Raw genomic sequence first — 25,561 nt, 5'->3', positions numbered from 1 at the left:
GATGCTTTACCATTAAGCCGTTTATCACTGTGCCTCACCATGTTCTGCAGTAGATCAGAGGGATCTGGGAAAGCACATAATTCCTTGAAAGTAGCACCACAGGAAGGGTCATAAAGAGACTTTTTGGCACATTAGTCTTCATAAATCACAGGATCAAAATACAGTAGTTGGGATATTATGGTGAATTTGTGTAAGGCATTGGTGAGGCGAAGTTTGGGTATTGTACACAGTTTTAGTCATCTAACTACAGGAAAGATATCGGTAAGATTGAAAGAGTGCAGAGGAGATTGGCAAGAGTGTTGCCAGGACTTGAGGAATTGAGTCACAGGGAGAGGTTAAACAGGTTCGGACTATTCCTGGAGCGATGGAGAATGAGGGGAGATTTGATAGAGATATACAAAATTATGAGGAGCATAGATGGAGAAAGAAAAGAATGAGAGGACATGGGTTAAGGGTGAAATGTTAAAGGGGAACGTTCAGGGCAACTTCATTCAGTGGGTAGTGACAATGTGAAGCAAGTTGGCAGCTGAAGTGGTGGATGTGGGTTTAAGAGAAATTTGGATAGGTACATGGGAGGAGTATGAAGTTTGATGAGAACATCAGGCCAAGGGCCTGTATCTGTACTGTCATGTTCTATGGTTATAAACTTTCTCGCAGCTTCTCCAACACAATATCTTTTATTCAGGTGCAATCCCAGGACATTGCTCCAGCTGAGATGTGCCAATAAGATATAAAGTTTATTTTTCTCCTGTGCACCTTTTAATGAGGACCAAACCTCTTTAAAAATGTCATTAATGAATTCACCTACTGATTTTAAAGATTTGTGTGCTTCATCCTTGGTACTGCCTTTGTTCCTCCAGACATTTTAAAATTGTTCTAATTGTTCATTAACTTGTACAGTTTATTTAAAACATTTTCAACTCCACAGGAACTTCATCTTGGTTGTAAATGCATCTTTGACTGTTCATTCAAAAATTGTGAAACTTTGGAAAATGTTTATTTTGGAACAATAAACTTTAATGATTTTGTCAACAAATGGAAGTTGGAATGACAAATGCATGAAGCACACAGAGCCGTACTGACTATTCCATATCAGTACTTGACTTTCCATATGCAGGTAGATCCTGTCTCTCAGAATCCTCTCCAGTAACTTCCCACTGCTGATATTCAGCTCACAGGCCTGTAGTTCATAATAGAGTATGTTTCCGATTATCCAAGCTGCTTGGAAAAGGACCTATCTCAGTTAAGTGGATTTTTTCAGATATTAGGGAATTTTCTCTAAAGCAGCCTAGTAACAGGGGAATACTTGTATTGGCAGTCACTGATCCCTGACACCTCCCCTCCATTGTTACCATCCTGCCCAGGAGCTCGAGGTCTCACTTTACCTGTAAGTGGTAGGAGATTGCACAGGGTTTGTCCTCCAGCAGAATTTTAGTGACCCCACTGAAACGATATTTGACTGAGGGGCCACTTGGCCGAGCAAGGGGAGAGTGCGGCTCAGGTGGGCGAGCAGGGAGGAGGGCACAGCTCGTGGAGGCGAGCGGGGAGAGAGTGGCAGCGTGGGACAGGTGAGCAGGGAGAGAGTTCCAGTATGGCTCAGGCGGGTGAGAGTGGCAGCGTGGGACAGGTGAGCAGGGAGAGAGTTCCAGTATGGCTCAGGCGGGTGAGAGCGGCAGCTCATCTCAGGTGGGTGAGCGGGGAGAGAGTGGCAGGTCGGGCGGATGAGTGAGGGGAGAGCGCAGTATTCAATTCAAATTCTGAGAATGCCACAATGCAATTTATCACACAGTTGCAGAAACTCGTGGCAAAAAAAAATGACATGTATAAATAATCAGTGCTCTCCTTTCCTTCAATGTGTAACCCGTGGACAAATGTCTCCTTTGTAAAACTGATTCCCTGTAGCCCCACTTGAGCACAGTGGGTAAATTTTTTTCAACTTTTTTCAAATTGTGATGTCATGTCTCACTCAAAAAAACCACTTTTGGAGATTCGGAATTTCGGTTGATCGCTTTACGGTTAATCGGAAACATACTGAATTAAGCAGTTTCAACTGCAGTGTAACTATTTAAAATATTTATTCTGCTCTGCATCTGAAGATAAGGAACCATGCTAAACTTTTTTCAATATTTCTATTGGTTTCATAAAGTAAATGTTACATAGCTACATGATAGTATTTTTTTCTTTTCAATGTTAAAACTTTATTAATTGTCAACCGCCTCCTTCAGAGGCTACTGGCAAAACGTAAAGAGTCCACTATCTAATTTTAAAAAAAGGGAATGTAATCAAAAATAAACTAACCCCACAAATTTATTATGAACCCCATAAGGAAGCAAAATTATGATTCATTTCAGACATGGAGCATCTAATTTTTTCCAAAGTCAGACATGCCATCATATCTGACAACCATTGAGTGTGAGTGGGAGGGACAGCATCTTTCCATCTCCTTCTAGCAATAAGGGAGGCGAGAGCAGCTACATGGCATTGTGAAGTTGTCAATATCAGACCCATTACCCCACTTATTCTAAAACGAGCGAGAAAAGGATTTTGAGTCTGTAATATTAAGAACTATAGACGAGGTACGAAATAAACCTTCCCAAAAATTGAAAAGAAAAAGACTAACCAGAACACCAGAAGTTTACCTTCTTCAGATATACATTTATCACATTTAGAAGAAAGATTATAATAGAATTTAGCTAATTGGACTTTGGAATAGTGGGTCCAGTGTACTCACTTAAACTGTATTAATGAGTGTCGAGCACAAAGAGAGGATGAATGCACTCGCTTCAGAATAGAGTCGCATATAATTTCAGAAAATAAATGTTCAAAATCTTGTTCCCATAGTTTTTTTTAAAATTCTGTTCAGAGAACTATCCTTCGATCTTAAAAGTAGTTCATAAACAACTGATAGCATCTTCAAAAATTTTTTTTAAATGGAACCTTGACATTACCCAACTTTAGATTTATTACTGAGCAGCCAAGATTAGATGTTATTTTTTGGATCAATCATCAGGAAAATCTAGGTGCTTTAAGATGATTAATTTAGAAATTAAATCTATTAAAAAGTATTCTCTGCTTAGAGCACCTTTTCGGCAAAATTAATTGATAATTTTGTTGTCAGACCTACATTGAGAATTTGGTTTCGATTCAGGAAACATTTCGGGTACCATAAATTTTTATTAATTAGCCCTATTTTTGGTCATTCCATTTTACCTTCGGTTCAAGATGTTGGTTACCATCAATGGTCAAATTTAGGTATGCAATTTTTTTTATTGTTCAAAAACTTGCTTCTTTTGAACAATTATCCACCAAATTTATAATACTCAAACATCACTTTTTTGTTATTTACAGGTTAGGAGATTCTTTAATTTTGAAACTCCCTCAAGATCTGGAACCTAATATGATCGGAAATATTTATAATTTTGGAACCATGCAAAACTGTCAACTTTTTCTTTTACAGCCTTTTGAAAAGTCATTACAGGCCAACAAAATGCTGTGGGAAAGAAAACAAATTTTGCCTGGAAGAAATTAAAATTAATGTTAGCAATTGAATGATGACAGGGAGGCTTATAATTAATGGAATTCTATACTGTGGTGAAAGAGGCAATGCCTAATAATTCATTATACTTTATGAACCAGCTTTATTTAATCATTGATTCTTGAAAGGCACGTTTTTTAGTGTGCACTTGAGATTATGAATTTTACAGTTTCACAATCCTCCAGAATCTCAAGTCCTGGAAGGCTGATGAATAATGTGTTTGATGTTTTTTCAAATGGGAGAAGTCCTCTGGTGCTTTGTTCAGGTTGTCATTCATCTTGTATGAGCCTCTAGGTGACAGGTAATTGGCTCTGTCATGGTTGACACCCAGGGCAATCTTCCCTTCTGTCCTCCTGTGACATTCATTTGATTGTACTTTGCAGCAAAGCAGTGGAGAACTGAGTCTCATCATCTTTTCTGCATTCAAGGATACGGTACTTGGCATGTCTCGGCACAGAGTGTTAGCACAGCTTAGTGAGGGAATTTTTCTTCATGGATGTTTTCATAGTGTCTCAAGCACAACTAGGATTTTTTCGTAGTCCCAACGTAATGCTTTCCTCCAGGTTGAATGCCTCCACATATGTGTCCTGCCTCAGGGATCCTTGAATTCCAGTCATCACTTCCTCAGTTTGTCTTGGTTTGTTGTATTTAGTCTTTAGCTCCATATTCTTCCTCATCCAAAACGCAAAAACATAAGAAATAGCCTGGTGCTGTTGAGATGATAGACTCATCTCCACCTACCTGCATTTTCTCCATATCCCTTAATTACCCTACTATATAAAAATCTATCCTTCCTCCTCTTAAATACATTTACTGAGGTCGCCTCCATGGCTTCAATGGGCAGCGAATTCCACAGATTCACCACCCTCTAGGAAAAGCATTTCCTCCTTATCTCTGTCCTAAATCAACTAATACTACAAAAATCAAACATTACTGACCAGAAAGTTTCAAAGAGAAGAGTGAGTTCAAGATGGTGAAAGAGAAGGGGAAATTGTGCTTGGTGGCTGGAGCAGATGGAAGTCCTGAAAGATGATCCATTCACTGTGGGAACTGTTGTGTCCTTGTTGAGTCTTGGAAGAAAAGGAGGTGAGCGCACAGATGGAGGAATTGGGTGAGGTGCAGTCAAGGGCTCAGTCTGCAATGACAGAAGGGAAGCCATGTTTCAGAAAGAAGGAAAACATTTCAGTGGCACATATTCAGAAAGTCTCATTATTGGAACAAATGTGATGGAGATGGAGCAACTGGGAGAATGGAATGAAGACCTTAAACTTGGCAGGAGAGAAGTTATAGTCAGGATGGTTTGGCTATAGCTGTGAGATTTGGTTCAGGTTTTCTCCATTAGTATAGTAAATATAGTTCACCTGCTAGTTGTCTCCCGTAGCCTTGATAGAAGCAACACAAAACATGCAAGCAGCCATAACTACCCCATTAATCATTGATCTCGTCCTATATTTCCTTTGTCCTTTTTTATCCTTTCAGCTACTTTCCCTGCATCTTGAAACCATGTTCCAATCCAGTTTGCAACCTCTCCATGGATACCTAGTGTCCGAACCTTCTGAACTAACCTCCCATGTGAGACCTTGTTAAAGGCCTTACTAAAGACCATGTAGACAACATCCACAGCCCTTGCTTCATCTACCTTTATGGTAACTTCCTCAAAAAACATTAAACATGTGTCCCACCACACACAAATCCATGCTGTCTATCCTTAATCAGCCCTTGGCTGTCCAAATACTTGTATATCAACCTCTCAGGAGTCTGTGTGGCTTCAGGGGTGCTGGAGGCAAATCACTCAGTGACTCTGAAGAGACTCTCTTGATACTCTTTCTCTCTAGCTGTAGGGGGTGCTGGGCAATGCTCGTCGGGTCTTTTTGACTGCCTTTCGACAGGCAGAAAGCAATTTTGTGTGATTTTACATGTTCTGTATTTGTTGGATGGACGAGTTGGGCCAAATGGGGATTTTAGCTCCATTTCAGGAAATTGTAATTGATGTACTGGTGTTTTGGTTATAAAGTGGAGTGAATAGTTCATTCATGCCATCTAATTTATAGAGAACGAAACATAAATTTTAAAATAGTTTGTTTTTTCAGAGATCAGTCAGGATCTTCAAAGAATTGGCATATTATACATGTAGTTGATGTAATAAAGACCCTTTGGCATCAAATAATGAGTAAACCTGTCGGACGACGTCCTGGCGAATCCCTTCTACAACCTCTCCTGGGCAACCACATCCTTGCTATAATGTGGCAACCTGAAATGTACACAAGTACTGAAGGTCCAGTCCAACCGTTCTTTTGTAAAGCTGCAACATAACATCCCAATTTTTACACAGGCATCCCCTATTTTATGGGGAGGAGTGAAGTTTGCATCTCTAGGCATTGGACCATTGCACAATTTTTCGCTAACGCTAAACAACTTCATCTGTCGAAGAAATGGAAGTTAAAAAAATTTATTTCAAATTCCCCCAACACCCTCCATGCGCGTACGCACGCCCGCCCATCCACCCACACACACTTCTTGAGTAAAATCGGATCTCAAAACTTTGGGTAGTGATTTGTAATGTATGTAAGCCAAGTGGCCTTAAACCCAAGGACCAGAGGGTTGTGTGTATCCTGACAACAAGCATGCCATGTGCTTTCTTCACCAGATCTACCTGTGTGCTACTTTTTGGGATCTGTGAACTTGAATTCTAAGGTCTTTCTGTTCATCATCAACATTCCTTAGCATCCTACCACTTACTATATATTGCTTTACTCCTAATTGCCTTCCCAGAATACATTACCTCACATTTACCAGGATTAAATTCCATCTGCAAACATACTGCTCAATTGCTCATCTGATCTCTAGCTTACTGTACCTTAGATATCCTTCCTTTCAGTGGCAGATTAAGCATTAGGCAGAATAGGCTTAAGCCAAGAGGCCTGGCAGGAGTGTGGACCTCAGGCAGGAGCGGGGACCTCGGGCAGGAGTGTGGACCTCAGGCAGGAGCGGGGACCTCGGGCTCTCAGGCAGGAGTGTGGACCTCAGGCTCTCAGGCAGGAGTGGGGACCTCGGGCTCTCAGGCAGGAGTGTAGACCTCAGGCTCTCAGGCAGGAGTGGGGACCTCAGGCAGGAGTGTGGACCTCAGGCTCTCAGGCAGGAGTGGGGACCTCGGGCTCTCAGGCAGGAGTGGGGACCTCAGGCTCTCAGGCAGGAGTGTGGACCTCAGGCTCTCAGGCAGGAGTGGGGACCTCAGACTCTCAGGCAGGAGTGGGACCTTGGGCTCTCAAGCTGGAGTGGGGACCTCGGGCTCTCAGGCAGGAGTGGGACCTTGGGCTATCAGGCAGGAGTGGGACCTTGGGCTCTCAGGCAGGAGTGAGGACCTTGGGCTCTCAGGCAGGAGTGGGGACCTCGGGCTCTCAGGCAGGAGTGGGGACCTCAGGCTCTCGGGCAGGAGTGGGGACCTCAGGCAGGAGTGTGGACCTCAGGCTCTCAGGCAGGAGTGGGGACCTCGGGCTCTCAGGCAGGAGTGTGGACCTCAGGCTCTCAGGCAGGAGTGGGGACCTCAGACTCTCAGGCAGGAGTGGGACCTTGGGCTCTCAGGCAGGAGTGTGGATCTCAGGCAGGAGTGGGGACCTCAGACTCTCAGGCAGGAGTGGGACCTTGGGCTCTCAAGCTGGAGTGGGGACCTCGGGCTCTCAGGCAGGAGTGGGACCTTGGGCTCTCAGGCAGGAGTGGGACCTTGGGCTCTCAGGCAGGAGTGAGGACCTCGGGCTCTCAGGCAGGAGTGGGACCTTGGGCTCTCAGGCAGGAGTGGGACCTTGGGCTCTCAGGCAGGAGTGAGGACCTCGGGCTCTCAGGCAGGAGTGGGGACCTCGGGCTCTCAGGCAGGAGTGGGGACCTCAGGCTCTCGGGCAGGAGTGGGGACATCAGGCAGGAGTGGGGACCTCCGGCTCTTGGGCAGGAGTGGGGACCTCAGGCAGGAGTGGGGACCTCGGGCTCTCGGGCAGGAGTGGGGACCTCGGGCTCTCAGGCAGGAGTGGGACCTTGGGCTCTCAGACAGGAGTGGGGACCTCGGGCTCAGGCAGGAATGGGACCTTGGGCTCTCAGGCAGGAGTGGGGACCTCGGGCTCTCGGGCAGGAGTGGGGTCCTCGGGCTCTCAGGCAGGAGTGAGACCTTGGGCTCTCAGGCAGGAGTGGGGACCTTGGGCTCTCGGGCAGGAGTGGGGACCTCGGGCTATACAATTCTTTCGACCCCAAATGTTCAATTTCCCCCTTGGTGTTTATCCACATCCACCACCCTCTTCAACTTCAACCCCTGGCATTTCACTACAGCTTGGACAGAGCCATTGACCTCTAGGGTTCAATATTCTATTCAATGAAGGTGAGGCGGGGAGGCGGGGGCAAGGTCACAAGGAGCCTTCCTAAAATTCAGCCTTGGGGCTCAGGTGGTAGTTAATCTGCTACTGCTCCCTTGCAATCCACAACTTTTATGTTCACTGGAAGTTTGCTAATCATACCTCTAAATTTGTTCTTGGGACTCACTATCTCAGCGGATCTTTCTTGGACCCAACACACTAATGTCATTGTGACAGAAACATGTCAGCACATCTACTTCCTCATGAGTTTGCGGAGGTTTGGTATTACATCAGAAACCCTGTCAAATTTCTACAGATGTGTGGTGGGAAGTATGCTGACTGGCTGCATCACGCTCTGGTATCGGGACAACAATACCCCTGAGTGGAGTATAAGGCCCTCCAAAAGGTAGTGAACACAGCCCTCCCCACCATCGAGAACATCTACAGGGAACGCTGCCATCAGAGAGCAACAGCAATCATCAAGGATCCACATCACCCAGCACACACTCTGTTCTCACTCCTCCCATCAGGAAAGAAGTCTAGGTGCAACAAGACCCGCACCACCAGGTTCAGGAACAGCTGCTCCCCCTCCACCCTCAGACTCCTCAATGGCAAACTCAATCAGGGATTCTAACTTTTACACTTTATTGATTTGTTTTTTATCCTCTCTGTCTTGCACAGTCAGTTTGTTTACATGTGTAGCTTTTTTTTACATTACCAGGTAGTAATTCTGCCTTGCCCGGAGGGAAAAAAAAACTCTTAGGGATGTATATGATATGTATAATAATACATATAAATCCGAATCTGAAATGATTCACATCCAACTAATTATCCATGCAATACCCCACTGGGTACAGACTTAGCTCTCCCAACCAAGCAAATTTTGGATCCCATTAGCTAGCTCTTTGCCTGCCCAAAGTCCATTCATGTGATAACTATTGTTCAGAAGGGATGAAATATGTATGATTTTCAGTTTGATGTGTAACTCGTCACTTTTTATGGACTTTTCTGATATTGTTGTGGAACACATCGTGTTTTGGAATGTATTTGTTCTATCAAAGCAGTTTCATATTTTTAGTAGGACCATTTCAAAGATCTTCAGATTATATCACTAATTGTAAAAAGCTAAACAAATACTTCATTAATCCTATTTAGTAAAAACTAATCGACTAATATGTATATAATTTAATTTTTAATTTAAATATACAGCACAGTAACAAGCCCTTTGGGCCTACAAGCCTGTGTACCCCAATTACCTACGATTGCGGTATGTTTTGAAGTTTGATAGAAAACCGAAGCCTGAAGGAAATCCATGCAGTTACGTGGAGAATGAACAAACTTCTTGCAAACAGTGCTGGATTCAAACCGGCGTCTCTGGCTCTGTAATAGCATTAGCTAATTGCTTTGCTAACCACGCTGCCCCATAAGCAGATGGTTATAAAGCTATCTCCAATTTTTTAAAAATTCTGTAGACAGGAATGTAGAAAGGAAATTACATTTGGAATTTTCCATGCCAAGAAAACTCATCCTCAGACTTCTAGATCAGTCAATCTCATCCTGCTTTTCAGCTATGCCCCAACCTCCACAGGGCAATGCTCAAAATTTATGGTATCCCTTCCCTGTGAAGCAGTCAAGTTTCTTCCGTACTTCGACCCACTACATAACAAATGTTTTTTTTAATTGTGAGTTGAAAATAAAACAAGGCTTTTACATAAATGTGCTGTGTTTCTTCCCCCACCACCCCGGGTTGAGAATGGCTGTTCTAGATGTCAGTCTCTGCAATACCTCTAACTGGATCCTTGACTTCCTGCATCAATAAAGATGTGTAACAGCTTCTTTGCAATGACATTCAACACTCTCACTCCTCAAGGTTATGTACTTGGTACTCTACACTATACTGTGCTTTCAGGCACCTGCTTATATTTTGCTCATAATTTGATGAAGGGCTCAAACTCAAAATGTTAGCTATTTATATTTATCTTTGCTATTTAAAGTACTCTGTTTGATATGCTGTGTTTCTCCAGCATTGTGTTGTAGACTCCACCATGCTGCATCTACACCCAAAATGTCATTCCAACTCCGTCTTCAAATTCGCTGATACCACAATCATAGCCCGGTTGCAAAAAATGATGAGACAGATGCAGAAAGGAGATTGACATGGTGCCAAGATAACGTCTTGACATCAATAAAATTGAGAAGATAGTTGTTGACTTCAGGAGAAGGGGCGGAGACCTGATTCTTGCTTCAAGTTCTTGAAACAATGCATCTCCTATGTCCTAACCTGGGATCAGTTAACTCACATAATGGTCAAGAAAGCACACCAAAGCCTCTAGTTTCTTAGAAGAATTTGGCTTGTCCCTCAACAACTTTTACAGATGTGCCATCAAAATCATACTTGCTAGAAACATCACATGGAAAATGGCTCAGTTCAAAATCAGAAGAAGTTACAGAGGTGCTAAATGCAGCTCAGAAAGTTATGTAAATTTCCCTCCTTTTCATGGCCTTCATCTACATTTGCTACCTTGGAGAGACATCTAATATAATGAAGGACCCATCACACTCTCTTCTCCCTCCTCCCATCAGGGAGAAGACTCGAGGATGAAATCACACACCAACAGGCTAGATGTTTCTTCCCTGCAGTCATCAAGGTCCTGAAGAACCCCACATCAGAGTGCCCTTACTTTGTACTAATTATTTTCTCAACATACATTCTGTATATATGTTCTAATTTATACCACTGTATGAATGTTAATCTACTAGATCAATCGGAGAAGAACCCTTCTCTCACTATGCAAGATATATCAGATTTATTGTCAAAAGTACATACATGACATCAAGGTTGACATGATTAAGTTAGGGCAACACTTTTACGGCGCCAGCGACCGGGACCGGGTTTAGTTTCTCGCACTGTCCAAGATTTTTTACCTATTCCCTGTGTCTGCATGGGTTTCCTCCAGGCGCTGCAGTTTCCTCCTCCCATTCAAAAATGTACCAGAGGCTGTAGGTCAGTGAGGTGTAATTGGGCAGCAAGGGCTTGTGGGCCAAAAGAGCCTGTCTCCATACATTTTTTAAAATGTAATATTTAATTTTAACTTTTTTTTTCATTTAAAATTCCATACAGCCCTGAGATTCTTTTTCCTGTGGGCAAGGAGAAATATCATTGATAGTCCAAAACAACAGACTATACAATATACACACGTAAACAAGTAATGAAATATAACCAGACTGCAATACAGAGAACAAAAAAAATAAGTAAGAGTCCTTAAAGAAATCCCTGATTAAGTTTGTGGTTGAGGAGTCTGTTGGTGGAGGGGAAGCTGCTGTTCCTGAACCTGCTGGGTGTGAGTCTTGTAGCACTGACACCTCTTTCCTGATGGCAGCAGCGAGAACAGAATGTGTGCTGAGTGGTGTGGATCCTTGATGATTGCTGATGCTCTCTAACGGCAGTGTTCCCCATAGATATTCTCGATGGTGGGGATGGCTTTGCCTGTGATTCCTCAGCTGTGCCCATCGCCTTTTGCTGGGCTTTACGGTCTGGGGTATACCAGACCATGATGCAGCCAGTCAGCACACTTTCCACCACATTTGGATAATCGGAGTGTACTGCACATGGAAACAACTAAAGAAATGTAAACAGATAAATGTAAACAAATCCACTGTGTAATACAGAGGGAATAAAAAAACATTTAATAAAGTGCAAAAGAGTCCTTAAATGAGTCCCTGATTGAGTTTGTTGTTCAGGGGTCTGATGGTGGAGGGGTAGCAGCTGTTCCTGAACCTGGTGGTGCGAGTCTTGTGGCACCGACACCTCTTTCCTGATGGCAGCAGTGAGAACAAAATGTGTGCTGGACAGTGTGCATCCTTGATGATTGCTGATGCTCTCTGTCAGCAGTGTTTCCTGTAGATGTTCTCGATAGTGAGGAGGGTTTTTCCTGTGATGTCCTGGGCTGTGTCCATTATCTTTTGCAGGCTACGCTCAGGGGTATTGGTGTCCCTGTGCCAGACCACGATACAGCTGGATAGCACACTTTCCATCACACATCTGTAGAAATTTGTCAAACCTCCGCAAACTCCTGAGGAAGTCGAGGCGCTGACGAGCTTTCTTCACGATACCATTGCTGTGTTGGGTCCAGAAAAGGTCCTCTGAGATAGCGACTCCCAAGAACTTAAATTTGCTCATCCTATCCATCTCTAATCTCCCAATGATCTCTGGATTGTACACTGCTGGCTTTCCTTTCCTGAAGTCAACAATTATCTCCTTAGTTTTGGTGGCATTGAGTGTGAGGTTGTTGTTGTTGCACCATTCAGCCAAGTTTTCAATCTCCACCCTGTCCACTGACTCATCCCCATCCCTTATACAACCCACTACCATGGTATCATCGGCAAATTTGTAGATGGTGTTTGTAATGGATTATAAATATTTGGAGAATTTGGTAATATTTGGGATTTGATAAGATTTAGAGTAGGTTACATACATTTTAAAATAGATCATTTGAAAGACTGAAGATCTCTGGAGAATGTAAGCATCTTTCGCAAGTAGGTGTTAATTGAAATGACTTCATAAAATGAATGACCATTGTTTGGAACTGGAGCCAGGATAGTTACAAGTACCTCTCTGCATGGTGCTTACAGGAAGGTCACTCCTAGGTTTTGTTTATCTAACAACAGCTTGAGCAGAGGAAAGAACTTCTGCTGTTTGCTGAAGAAGGTGGGGGTTTTGCAAGTGGGGCTTTCTGGAATCCAGTTGGAGAGAGAGGAAGGGAGAGAAGAGAAGCCCTCTCAGCTTGTCCGTTTGTGATGCTGAAAAGCAGCTGAACAGGGCAAGAGCTGGTTGAAACTGATGAAAAGTTCCAAAAGCAGTGGATGGATGGAAGTGCTATCTGTCTGATGTTTCTCTCGGAGTAAGAGGAACGGAATTCTGTGGTAGCTTGAAGAAAGAAGTTACCATCTGGAAAACCCTGATGGGGCAAGTTTCATCAGCGAGACCTTGAGGTGACCAATGGTGGTACCTCGGTTGTGGAAATCCTGGAACAACAAGTCTCTCTCTGCAAACCCTACAAGAACCTTCCTGAGCAGTAAACATTTACCTTTCGAGCACCAAAGCCTGGTGAACTTTATACATGTTAAATTCTGTGCACAATATAAGAATTGCCTGCATCCAGAGAACTTGGAAGAAGGAGAAGTGAGATTGAACTATGAACCAAAGAACTTTTCTTAAATTTACACACACATTACATACACGTGTGCTTAGAATTCGAAGGGGGTTAATTTGGGTTAGTTAAGTATAGAGATAAATTAGAGTTTGATTCTATTTTCATGTTCGAAGTTGATTAAAAATAACTTTTGTTTTAAAAACCACTTGTCTTGGTGAATGTCTATTGCTGCTGGGTTTTGGGGCCCTTTGGGCTCGTAACAGTGTTATTGTCGTACTGAGCTATATAGTCGTAGGTGTAATGTTTCTAATCTTTGATTTCTCTGACAATGAGTGCTACTCATCTTCACATACACCTTCTACAATTTAAAAAACATTATCAGATATCTAGGCATCCTCTTCTATTTTAAGGAAAGCATTCATCACCTCTCTAAATTAGGGATATATCTGGAGGCCTCAAGCAGTTGAGCCACTATTCAATTGCTTCTGCACACCCTTGATGAAGTGCTCAGGCCCGAGATGTTCATTTCCTTTTTATCTCCTATGGATGCTGTGTGACCTGCTGAGCTTCTCAGCCCCTGCATGTGCAGACTTAGTTTAACAGCACAAGTATTTTCTTGTGCCCTCCTTGGCGTTCATTTCCTGTTTTACATCCCCTTTGAACCTTTGGTAAACAAGCTAGTTTCATTTGTGTTAGTAACCTGGCATTCTACCCTTTGCCTAGTTTCTATCTTTATTTCCTCATCTATGGTTTAATTTCTCTTCCATTGTCCCTCATGGATATGTTCCTAAATTTTAGCTGAAACATCTGTTATTCTTGTTCAGCTACATTTAAAAAAAATCTAATTCTAATTTGCCGAGACCAGGCTTGTCCCATCTGATTGAAATTGGCTATTCTACAATTGGTTACTTTTACTTGGTCTATATTCTTTTGCCATAGCATTTCTGAACGTCAATGTTATGATCACTTTTCCCAAGATGTTCTGCCATAGAAACTTGCACAAGTGACAAGGCGAGCATTATTTAACCTTTCAAAAATTCTCTTGGACATACGGAAACTCTTCCCTTTGCCCATTATGGTCAATATCTATATTTGGACATTTGAAGCCCCCCCCCCCCCATTATCACAATTTCCATGTATATTTGTACTTTAGTATCTTTCCCACAAGTTGATGCTTTGTAAAATATTCGCACATCAAATTCTGCCCTTGATCATTCCAGAGAATTGTCTCCCTCCACTCCAACCATAGAACATTACAGCACAGAAACAGACCCCTCAGCCCTTCTAGTCTGTACCAAACTATTATTTTTGTCTAGTCCCAGTTACCTGTACCCAATCCATACCCCTCCATACCTCTCCCATCGATGTACCTTTCCATATTCTTCATAATGTTAAAATTGAGCCTGTATCCACCACCTCAGAAGGCAGCTCATTCCACACTAAACTTTTGCCCTTTCACCCAAGCCCATGTCCTTTGCTTTGTATCTCACCTATCCTCAATGGAAAAAAGCCTACCTGCATTTACTCTGTCCACCACCCCCCCGCCCCCCCCCCCATAATTTTAAATACCTCTATCAAATCTCCTTCATTCTTCTAAGCTCCAGGGAATAAAGTTCTAATCTTTCTCTACCTCAGTTTCTGAAGTCCAGGTAACATCCTAGTCAATCTTTCCTTTAGCTGAGGTGACCGAAACTGCACACAATACATTATTCCTTTTCTGAAATCCTGTGTCGAGAACTATTTAGACCCTATTTTTGCCACAATTTCAGAGCAGAATGTCATAATCCCACACTGTAAATAGTACTTACAGGTCACTAACCGTTCTTAATACACGTGTTTACACTGTTTATCTACCTTAAACTTAATGTCATTTTGGCCAAATAGCAAAGTACAAGTAAGAGGTTCTGGGCATTCTGGTTTGAATATCAGAGCTTGCAAAGAGGAGTATTTACTACTATGGAGTATATGAATTTGACTATAGAAGGTAATCACAAAAAAGTAGATTTCTATTGAAAAGTTTTCATCATATTGAAATTGGAACTGACATCAGAAACCCTGGCAAATTTCTACAGATATGTGGTCAGGACCAGGCCTATTTCAAATAAAACGTATTTTTGGAGAACTGGTCATCTTTTAAATTTTAAAACAGCCCAGTAGCAACAGGAATTCACTTCTAACTGTGTTTAAACAACAACAAACAACAAGGGAAGGTGTTTTAAGCATTAAAATAATGTTTAATTCTCACCCAAACAAAATGCTGGCCGCCACCCATCGTCGTCATCTCCCCACTGAGGCACCACTGGTACCGGGAACCAAAGGTCCGCGCTGCCGCCAGGAACCCAATGTCCCCACTCTCGCCTCATGTCCCTGCTCCTGCTAGAAACCTGACGTCACTGCTGCCTCCAAGAGCCCAACATCCCCACTGCCTCCAGGAGTCCGACGTCCCTGGTCAGTTCGGCTTTGGATTTTTTTTTGGACATCCTCTTTTATCCAAAATTTTTTTAATTTTCAGAGAATCTGATTTAGTATAATTGTATTTGCTGTGTGCTGTTTTTTTTTTGCACCACCACTAAGCGGTAATTCTGCCTCGCCTACAGAAAAAGGAATCTTAGGGTTGTATGTGATGTCTGTATGTACACTAACAAATTTGAAATCATAGAATAAAGGAGATTGGTCAGACAACAAATGTGATACGGAGAAATACACTATTCTGGAAGTCACTACTGGAGTAATGGTTGAGGCATCTTAAATTAATATTCAAAAATGATTTTGGTAATTATCTGAAGGAAAAGAACTCGTAAGAATGGGGAAGTGGGATTGACTTGTTAATGCTTTGGTGGGGCAGGAACAGACTCAATAAACTTGTGGATTCCTCCGGTACTGTCATTATTTTGTGAAATTGGTGGCATAGGAGAGTGGGGAGAAATTAGCCCTGGGTTCCTGTTGATAATTATCAACCAGTCACATGTGATCGTCACAAATCAAAGACAAAACCTAGAACTGGGCTCTGATTTGAACTACCATCCTTTTGCAGACCTCGACAAGAAAGTCCGCAGATGCTGGGGTCAGAAACGTGCTCGAGAAACTCAGCAGGTCGCACAGCATCCAGAGTAACCAGGGTTACCAGGGTAACCAGCTTTTTGCCTCAGGCCAAAACGTTGGTCAATCTTCATATCGATTCTGTGATGCCTGCCGAGTTTCTTCAGCACTTTTGTGCATTGCAAAAGGATTGGATGTTTAGAAAAATTACAGAGGTCCTGCTGGCACCGAAGCAGGAAGTGGCATAGCCACACAGCACAGAGCAGGCACTTCGGCCCAACTCATCCACGTTGATTAAGTTGCCATTCTGGGCTAGTTTAATTTGCCTGCATTTTGCCCATGTCCTTTCTATCCATATATCTTTCCAAATGTCAAAATCATAACCAATTCGGTAGCTTCCTCTGGCAACTCGTTCCACTTGCAGACAACAGTGGCAAAATTGCTCCTCAGTTCCCTTTAAATCTCTCCCCTCTCCCCTTAACCTTGTGCACTGTAGTTCTAGAATTGGCTACTCTCGGCAAAAAAAAAACTGTGTGCATTCACTTTATTCATGCCCCTTATTATTTTGTGTGCCTGAAAGGCCACCTGAGAAGGCATCTTTAATGAGAGCAAAGAAAAATTGTAATATTCTTCACTGGTGAAAGTGCTTGTGCTATGAATATTTCTGAAGTATTTTCAGAGAGTTTTGTGGTTTTTCAGTCTCATTTACAGGAAACACTATTTTAACTTGAACTTTTCCATATTGAAACTTTGTTTTTGCTTTTACAAAAAATGTACATCTTCAGAGAATTCAACTGTTAGAATAGTTGTAAAATTAAAAATATTGAACCTGTTCGATAAAATATGTTTTTAAATAAGCTTCAGTGGACATTATGAAATGTGCTGTTTCCTGTCGACCGGAAACTCAGTAGTAGCTCACAGTCCGTGGTCATACAGCTGATTGGAGTGGCAGCCTTTTTTTGGTTACAAACAGGAAGCTTGCTCAACTTAGACCCTAGCTACTTTTAGAAGTATAATGTGCTACACATTTGCACAAGTTATTAATTATTATAAAAATCTTTAATGTGACCCGGAGGCAGATGGCCCAACAAAATAATTTGATCGGTTGCCAGTCCACCGGGCCAGACTCACCAAAAACCTCGTCAGCTTTGGTTAAACTGGATTGCTTAACGCACAGAATTTTTCACAGACAACAAAAGGTGCCTGCTAACGAGCAAAGTCTGTATGTGGAAAATGAAGGTTTCTTTGTCTCTGGATATACTCTCATTTGGGATAATTATAGTAAGTTTATATTTAAGACTAATGTAATTCTGTAATAAGATCGCCTGAAACGTGGTACTTAACTGTAGTGAAGTCTTGCTGCTATTAAATTTCCCTTCATACTTGTTAGTGTGAAAAATTAAAATTAACCTCATTCTCCCAACATATTTGAATGGGGAAGGAAGTACATTGTATTTCTCTACATCAATGTTAACAAGCTTCCACAAGTGGTGTTTGACCAACGTTCACCCTCCCACTTTCTTCTCCTGCTATAAGTTCTCATATCTCCCTCAATTCCATGTATGCGTTTGATCAGTGGACTAACAAGCATCAAAAAGCAATAGTCGTGTCTTGTATTCCATTGTTGCATTGGTGATCGCTGGACAACAAGAGGAAAAGTTGGAGAGAAACAAAGGTTTTTCTTTCCCTCCAACTGTTGACTTTCAATAGTTCTCCTTTTGAGTGCAATTAATTAACTCAAAGGTGACACTTCAGAATCCATAGCTTCATTTCATGTTATCATTTATCCCCTTTGAAGCATTCTCATATTCATAAAACAAAAACAATGCTTTAATGGTTCTAAATCTCAAGTTAAAAGCTGAAGGGAAAATGTGGATCTGGCCTAATTTTAAAGTGCGTTATTTTGCTATAAGGCAATCTACTCCATTTTACACCATGATTTTGAAGGTCATGTTTGAGCAATTTTAGTTTAGTGTATCATTAAGCGTTATAATGTTAGCACCCTTTACAGTATAGTGTGATTCATTTCCTCCATTATCCATCTATCATGGCTGCAGTGCATGCCACACACCTTTAGCAAGGGTGCCGAAGTCCAGGTAAGCAGTAAGTCACAGAGCAGTAGTGGCCCCTTTGGCTATTTTCTTTAATTTGGCACGTACCCCCTCTCCACTTTGCTCTTTATGAACCTGTCCATATAGCTTTCAAATTCTGTCATGTGCCAGCCTCCACCACTTCCTCAGGCAGCTCATTCCATATACCCATTGTGGGCAAAACAATGCATAGATAATTTTCTCAATGTTCCCAAAGTTGTACCTCTTATTTCTGTTGCTGCATTGTTATGGAGAATGTGAGTGTAGAGAATGGGGCAAAAGGTCAAAAGCATGAATCTATAGCCCCTTTCACACTTGCATCCCACTTAATTGGCCGTTCAGTGTCCTGGGATAGAAATGGGGGTTTGGCTTTTCACACTTGACCATTCCTAACTGGGACACTGAAGGCTTTCACATTTGCAAGGAGCCATCCCTGGGGTTAGGACTGTTCTACCCTCTACCGGTGATGTATTGACGCATCGAGCGATGGTTGACCTGCCCTAAATCCTGATTGATGTATTATGATCTTATATTTGAACAAAATTAATCCTGCCTAATTATAACATCATTAAGCTTTATGTACAGCACAGTATGAGCCCTTCAGCCCCTGTTGTTGTTGTGCCGACCTATATAAACCTTTATATGGGACCGTGGGAAAGTGCTAGCAATAAATAGCAATAGCGGACAATTTTTAGAACAGCGTGGGAAAATTTGTAGTGCTCAATTTATACAGTGTTGGAAAGTTTAGCGTTATAACGCACAATTTATATAGCATGGGAAAGTTAATAACACTATCACGTACAATTTAAACAGCATGGAAAAGTTGGTAGCACTATTGCCATGGGGAAATACCATGGGGAAAAAAGCGATGGTGGACCTGCCCTCCCAGAATTCCATGTGGCAGAGAAAGGGCTGTATTCCCAGCTGCATGCATGGAGTATTCATAGAGGGGTTTCTCTGCCACACAGTATTCTGGGAAGTCAGGTCCGCCATTGCTTTTCTTCCCATAGTCTTTATAAATTGTGTGTTATAGCGCTGTCAATTTTCCCACACTGTTTAAAAATTGTCCGCCATTGCTATTTATTGCTATTTGTTTCCTCTTCTCTCTCTCTCTCTCTTTCTCTCTCTCTCTCTGTCTCTCTGTCTCTCTCTCTCTCTCTCTCTCTCTCTCTCTCTTTCTCTCTCTCTCTCTCTCTCTCTCTCCCCCCCCTCCCCCCACTGCAACTTTCCCATGGCAATGTTTATACCTTCATTTTAATCTTTCTTCACGTCCCTGGACTCACGCAAAAACTTGTATCATTTCAATCCCACAATGAAATTACCTGTTTTACACTTGCCTGATTGCAACACTGGCATCTGCAGACGCCGGGGATTGCACTAGGGGTCAAAACCGTCAGTCCCCGATGTGAGATGGTATCCTCTGACATCGGCATTGAGCTGATTTTACTTTCACACTAAGCACTTTAAGACCTATTGGTGGATAATTCCTGGGATCACTTGCAAGTGTGAAAGGGGCTACAGGGTTCTTAGTTTGTGAGAAAGGACAGGCATGAGACAAAATATAAATGTAGCCAGATAGAGGGTTAGAAATGTGTCTATTTCAGGATTAGGAATAAAGGGGATGAAATTAAAGCATGGATCAGTACGTGGAACTACGATGTTGAGACCATTATGGAGATTGGGCTGGAGAAAGGGCAGGATTGACTGATGCAAGTACCAGGGTTTAGATGTTTTAAAAGGAATAGGATGGTAGATTAGAGGGGGTGGGAGTAGCATTACTGGTCATGGATAATATCTGGTAATAGAAAGGGAGGAGGCTGTAGAGGAAGTGTCGACTGAGTCAGTGTGGGTGGAAGTCAGAAACAGGAAGGGAGCTATCACTGTACTAGGAGTAGTCTATGAACCCCTAAATAGCCCTCAGGATTCCAAGGAGCAGATTAGCAGGCAGATTTTGGAATGGTGCCGGAAATACAGGGTTATAGTTATGGGTGATTTTAACTTGCCTAACATTGACTGGCACCTACTGACTCTAAGAGGGATAGATAGGATTGAATTCGTCAGGTGTGTCCAAGAAAGATTCCTGACACAGTATATATGGACTGGCTGACGAGAGGAGAGGCCACACTGGATCTAATTCTGGGTAATGAGCCTGGTCAGGTGGTGGACCTCTCGGTGGGGGAGAATTTTGGTGAGAGTGACCACAGCTCCCTGAGCTTTAGCTTAGCTATGGAAAAGAATAAAAGCAGATAAAATGGGAAAGAACTTAATTGGGGAACAGCTAATTATGATGGGATGAGACAGGAACTAGCGAGTGTAAATTGGAAACAGATATTCAAGGGAGAATGCACAGACCTAATGTGGAGGAAGTTTAGGGACCTCGTGCTGGGTTTAGGATAGGTTTGTCCCTCTGGGACAAGGAAAAGATGCTAGAAAAAGGGAACCGTGGTTGATGAAGCAGGTGAGGCAGCTGGTCAAGAGGAAGAAGGAAACAGGAAGGGCTCATGAGAAGTATATGATAGCCAGGAAGAAGCTTAAGAAAGGACAGGAGAGCTGGAAAGGGGCATGAGAGGCCCTTGGCATGTAGGATTAAGGAGAAACCCAAGGTCCTCTATATGTATGTGAAGAACAGAAGGGTGATGAGAATGAAGGTGGGGCCGCTAAAGGATAAAGGAGGCAACATGTGCCTGGAGGCTGGGGAGGTCCTAAATCTTTACTTTGTTTCAGTATTCACAAGAGAAAAGGACCTTGATCACGGTGAAGTCGGAATAGATCAGGCTTGTGTTCTGGACAGTGTTGAGATTAGGAAAGAAGAAATGTTGGATCTTCTTAAAAGAAGATAAGTCCCCAGGGCCAGAAGCAATATGCCCCAGGTTGCTATAGTAAGTGAGGGAAGAGATATCTGGGGCAATAGCTATGATCTTTGAATCCTCTTTGGCCACAGGGGAGGTGCTGGAGGACTGGAGAACGAGAAATGTCGTCCCCTTGTTTAAAAAGGGTAATAGGGAGAATCTTGGGAATTATAGACCAGTGAGTCTTCACGTCAGTGATGTGCAAACTATTGGAGATGATTCTAAAGAATAGGATCTATGAGCATTTTGATAAATACAGTCTACTCAAGGATAGTCAGCAGGGCTTTGTGAAGGGAAGGTCATGCCTCAGGAGCCTAATTGAGTTTTTTGAAAAGGTAATAAAAGGAATTGATGAGAGTAAGGCAGTAGGCGTCGTCTCTGTGGATTTTAGCAAGGCATTTGACAAGGTCCTCCACGAGAGACTCGTTCAGAAAGTCATGAGGCATAGGATCAGTGGAACCTTGGCTGTGTGGATAAAAAAATTTGCTTGCAGGTAGAAAGCAGAGAGGAGTAGTTGAAGGAAAATATTTATCCCGGAGATCAGTGACTAGTAGAGTACCTCAAGGATCTGTTCTGGGACCCCTGCTCTTTGTGATTTTTATAAATGACCTGGATGAAGGGACGCAAGGATGGGTCAGAAAGTTTGCGGATGACACTAAGGTTGGAGGAGTTGAGGATGTATTTGAAGGTTGTCGAAGGTTACGAGACAATATAGACAGGATGCAGAGTTGGGCAGAAAAGTGGCAGATGGAATTCAATCTGGATAAGTGTGAGGTGATGCATGTTGGAAGGACAAACCAGAAGGCTGAGTACAGGGTTAATGGTCTGTTACTTAAGAGTGTGGAGGAACAGAGGGACCTTGGAGTCCAAATCCATGCATCCCTCAAGGTCGTTGTTCAGGTTGATAGGATAGTTAAGAAGGCCTAGGGGATGCTGAGCTTCATTAATAGGGGGATTGAGTTCAGAAGTAGTGAGGTCATGTTGCAACTCTACAAATCTCTGGTGAGACCACACTTGGAGAATTGTGTTTGCCTCATTACAAGAAAGATGTGGAAGCTTTTGAGAGGGTGCAGAGGAGATTTACCAGGATGTTGCCTGGATTGGGAAACAAGACTTATGAGGCAAGGTTAGCAGAGCTGGGGCTTTTCTCTTTGGAGCACAGAAGGATGAGAGGAGATGTGATAGAGGTTTACAAGATTTATGAGAGGCATACATAGATAGATATCCGATGCCTGTTTCTCAGGGCAGGAATAGGAAGCACCAGAGGACATATGTACAAAATGAAGGGAGGGAAGTTTAGGGGAGACACCAGGGGTACATTTTTTACGCAGAGTGTTGTGGATCCTTGGAATGCCTTGCCTGGGATGGAGGTGGAGTCTGAAACATTGGGAATTTTAACAAGACCGAAAAAACATGCTTATAAATGCTAAGCTTTGCAATAGTGGCCACATCGCAAAAATGAATATTGAGAAGTAAAACCTATCACTGTTTGATTCCCTTCATGGATGTTGCCTGACCTGAGTTCTTCCAACATTTTATTTTGGATTCCAACATCTGCAGACCATAAAACCACAAGTCTTAGTAGCAGCATTACCCCATTTGGCCCAACGTGTCTTCTCCATTCAAATCATGGCGGATGTATCATTTTTCCATTCAACTCCATTCTCCTGCCTTCTCCCCAATATTCATTGTTGAATACTTAGTTTGCACTTTGGCAACAGAGTAGGTGCAGAACTGATTATTTTTCTTTGCTTTAATGTCTGGAACCACTGTTCAAAATAAGTGACCAACCATTCAGAACACATAAGGTCTTGGGGGGAAGTTGTGTTAATTCAAGACAGTTCAATAGGTTTTTGGATATTTAAAAGAATCAAAGGATTTGGATTTAGTGGCACTGAGATAAAAGATCAGACATGATCTTAGTTGGGACTCAACTGAAGGGGCTCAATGGCCTTTTTTTGTTCTTGGGGTAAAATTGGATGGATTACATACAAGAACATGAAAATCTTCTTTTCCCCCACCTAATCTCTATTAATTGTGCATCATAAATAGTAAAGGATTTCTTTGTCTACCAGCTTTTGCAATTCATGTTTTAATTTGAAGCTTGCGTAAAAACCCTTGGTATCCAGCACCAATGGGGATTAGTAAATGCTGGGTAAGTAAATTTGCCAGTTGCGTGAGGTTGCGTGATTGGCAAACTGAACTCTAGGGACACCATTTTTAAACCTTAGTATTTTTTACCTATTTATTATCTGTGATATTTTTACCCGTTGCTTGAGTTCTGGATAACAGAGATTTTACTGTTATTTCCATGAAGAAATAGTCTATGCTACCCAGGGATCCATGGTCAAGCTTGTGCACCATTTGCTGTCATCTTGTGGTTCAAGGGAAATTCTGTCACACTTCAGAGATTAATAAGGAATGTGAGGAGATGGAATGGCAGAGGTGAAAATTGATGGCTGCTCTTGCACATTCAATGTTCCAGGCATAAAGAACATTCTTAACAAAATGCTTCTCCTTTGGTAAAAACTAGTAATACGATTATAATCCTCATATGTGTGACCATAAGTGTGAACATGGTGATGAACTTGGCTCATATCTTTATTGGAAAATGTTAATTGAGGAATGGTGGCTTCTCCACTTGGTAAGGATGTTGTAGGGAATTTGTCTTGCATTGGTCACATTTTCACATTTCGTGATATTTATCTCTGATCTGACTGATGTGTACGGCTTCCTATTATGCAGGGATTATTTTTATCGCTGCAATTTGGGTATTATGTAACATAGCAAAAAAAAATTTTTGATATCCCAGTTAGTTTCAGCCTCTCAACATTGATTCAGAAGTACACTTACAAGCTATTCAAATACCCCAGAAATTGGACAGGATGTCAAAGACCACTTGGGGTTAAGATCCCAAAGCAGGGGCTTCATGTTCAGCTAGATCAATGGATTGCCATCTTCTGGGTTAAAGGTAAATTGGGCAAAAACAACCATTCGGCTCTGTGTCAAGCAAAACTTCGGCAACTGAGCATGCTCAAGTAAAATTGGGTGGGTCACATGAGAACAAAGACGTGTATCTCTCCGAATGGATAAAAGACATAACAAGAGTTGCTTGTATTCACATTATACTTTAAATATATTTTAAATATCCAAAAACCTATTGAACTGTCTTGAATTAACACAACTTCCCAAGACCTTATGTGTTCTGAATGGTTGGTCACTTATTTTGAACAGTGGTTCCGGACATTACAGCAAAGAAAAATAAGGCAGGAGAATGGGGTTGAATGGAAAAATGATATATCCGCCATGATTTGAATGGAGAAGACTCGTTGGGCCAAATGGGGTAATGCTGCCTCTAAGACTTGTGGTCTTATGGTCTCCAGATGTTAGAATCCAAAATAAAATGTTGGAAGAACTCAGGTCAGGCAACATCCATGAAGGGAATCAAACAGTGAAAGTTTTTACTTCTCAATATTCATTTTTTCGATGTGGCCATTATTGCAAAGCTTAAAATGAGATTGTTTACAAAGTGAAAAATAAAGTTATTCCTCTCTGAATTTGGTCTGGTCAAAAAGAAGGCTTTTGAGCCCATTGGAAAGAGATTGATTGAAGTTTCAAGTTCACTTGTCATCCATTTGTACCAGTACAACCTGAAGAAACAATGTTCTCTGGTCCATGGTCAAGTGGTTCAGTTTAAGAAATTTCAGAAATAAAGACTAAAGTCTTTTCCACCATTGGTAGGTGAAGGTTATACTAATGGACAAAAGTATAACCTGAATGTCAGTTTGGCTCACCTATAATTTTTTTTTGCATATCACAAAAAAACCTTGTCTTCCTGGCATTCTCTGTAATACTGAGAGAGCTTGACGTTGTGGAAGCTGCCCCAGATGGAACCCTCGATCTGAAAAGGCAAGAAAGTACTCGATATAAGAAGAGGGTTCCATTATCACAAATATGACTATCAACACTTCTCAACTCAATCATTGATGCTTTAATTGACTTTTAAAGAACATTTATTTCTTGAAAATTGCTGAATTTCTGTTACCATTTCACATTCTGTCTGAAAGTTTGCCTCACAAACTTTGGGTAATTCCATTCCCTGATGATTATTGAAAGTGTAATGGAATGTTTGTAAAGCCGAGAGAGCAGAATCAGTCTGGATGACTGGTTTTGATTTGGAACACTATCATTTCTTTCCCAAGCCCCCATAGATACTGTTCCACCTGCTTTTTTTCCGGCAGATGTTTTTTTTTGCTCCATGTTCTTGCTCCTCCATTTTCTTATATCTCCAAAATATCATCTCTTGACATCTTGCCTGAAAGATGCCATCTCTACTGATGCTGAATTCCCTTTGTACGGCACCAAAATATTCTTCAGGATTATTGTATGACTCTCAGTTTAAAGGAATCAGAACTTATAGTCATGAAAGTGTCACGAAACTCGTTGTTTTGCGACAGCATTGCAGGTGTAAAATTGCTATAAATTACATTTTTTTAAAATTAGTCCAAAAGAAGGGAGTGAGGTAGTGTCTGTGGTTCATTGACAATTCAGAAATCTG

At 42.0% G+C, this 25,561-nt stretch overlaps 1 protein-coding gene across 3 annotated transcripts in view; it reads left to right on the top strand.

Annotated features, from left to right (window-relative positions):
• prkacba (protein kinase, cAMP-dependent, catalytic, beta a) overlaps window positions 1-25,561 on the top strand; it is a 235,918-nt gene that overhangs the window by 151,244 nt on the left and 59,113 nt on the right. Inside the window, exon 1 of one of the 3 annotated variants that reach the window (XM_069939347.1) lies at window positions 17,026-17,345. The exons of the other annotated variants lie outside the window; for them this stretch is intronic. Coding sequence (XP_069795448.1) covers window positions 17,144-17,345 — 202 coding nt within the window. The 5' untranslated portion in view covers window positions 17,026-17,143. Of the gene's footprint in view, window positions 1-17,025; window positions 17,346-25,561 lie in introns of those variants that run through there. 3 annotated transcript variants of the gene reach the window in all.

The sequence above is a fragment of the Narcine bancroftii genome, chromosome 5, assembly GCF_036971445.1.
Source record: "Narcine bancroftii isolate sNarBan1 chromosome 5, sNarBan1.hap1, whole genome shotgun sequence".
NCBI lineage: Eukaryota > Metazoa > Chordata > Chondrichthyes > Torpediniformes > Narcinidae > Narcine > Narcine bancroftii.
The sequence above is the reverse complement of the archived record's forward strand: the minus strand, read 5'-3'. Positions and strand labels throughout refer to the sequence as shown.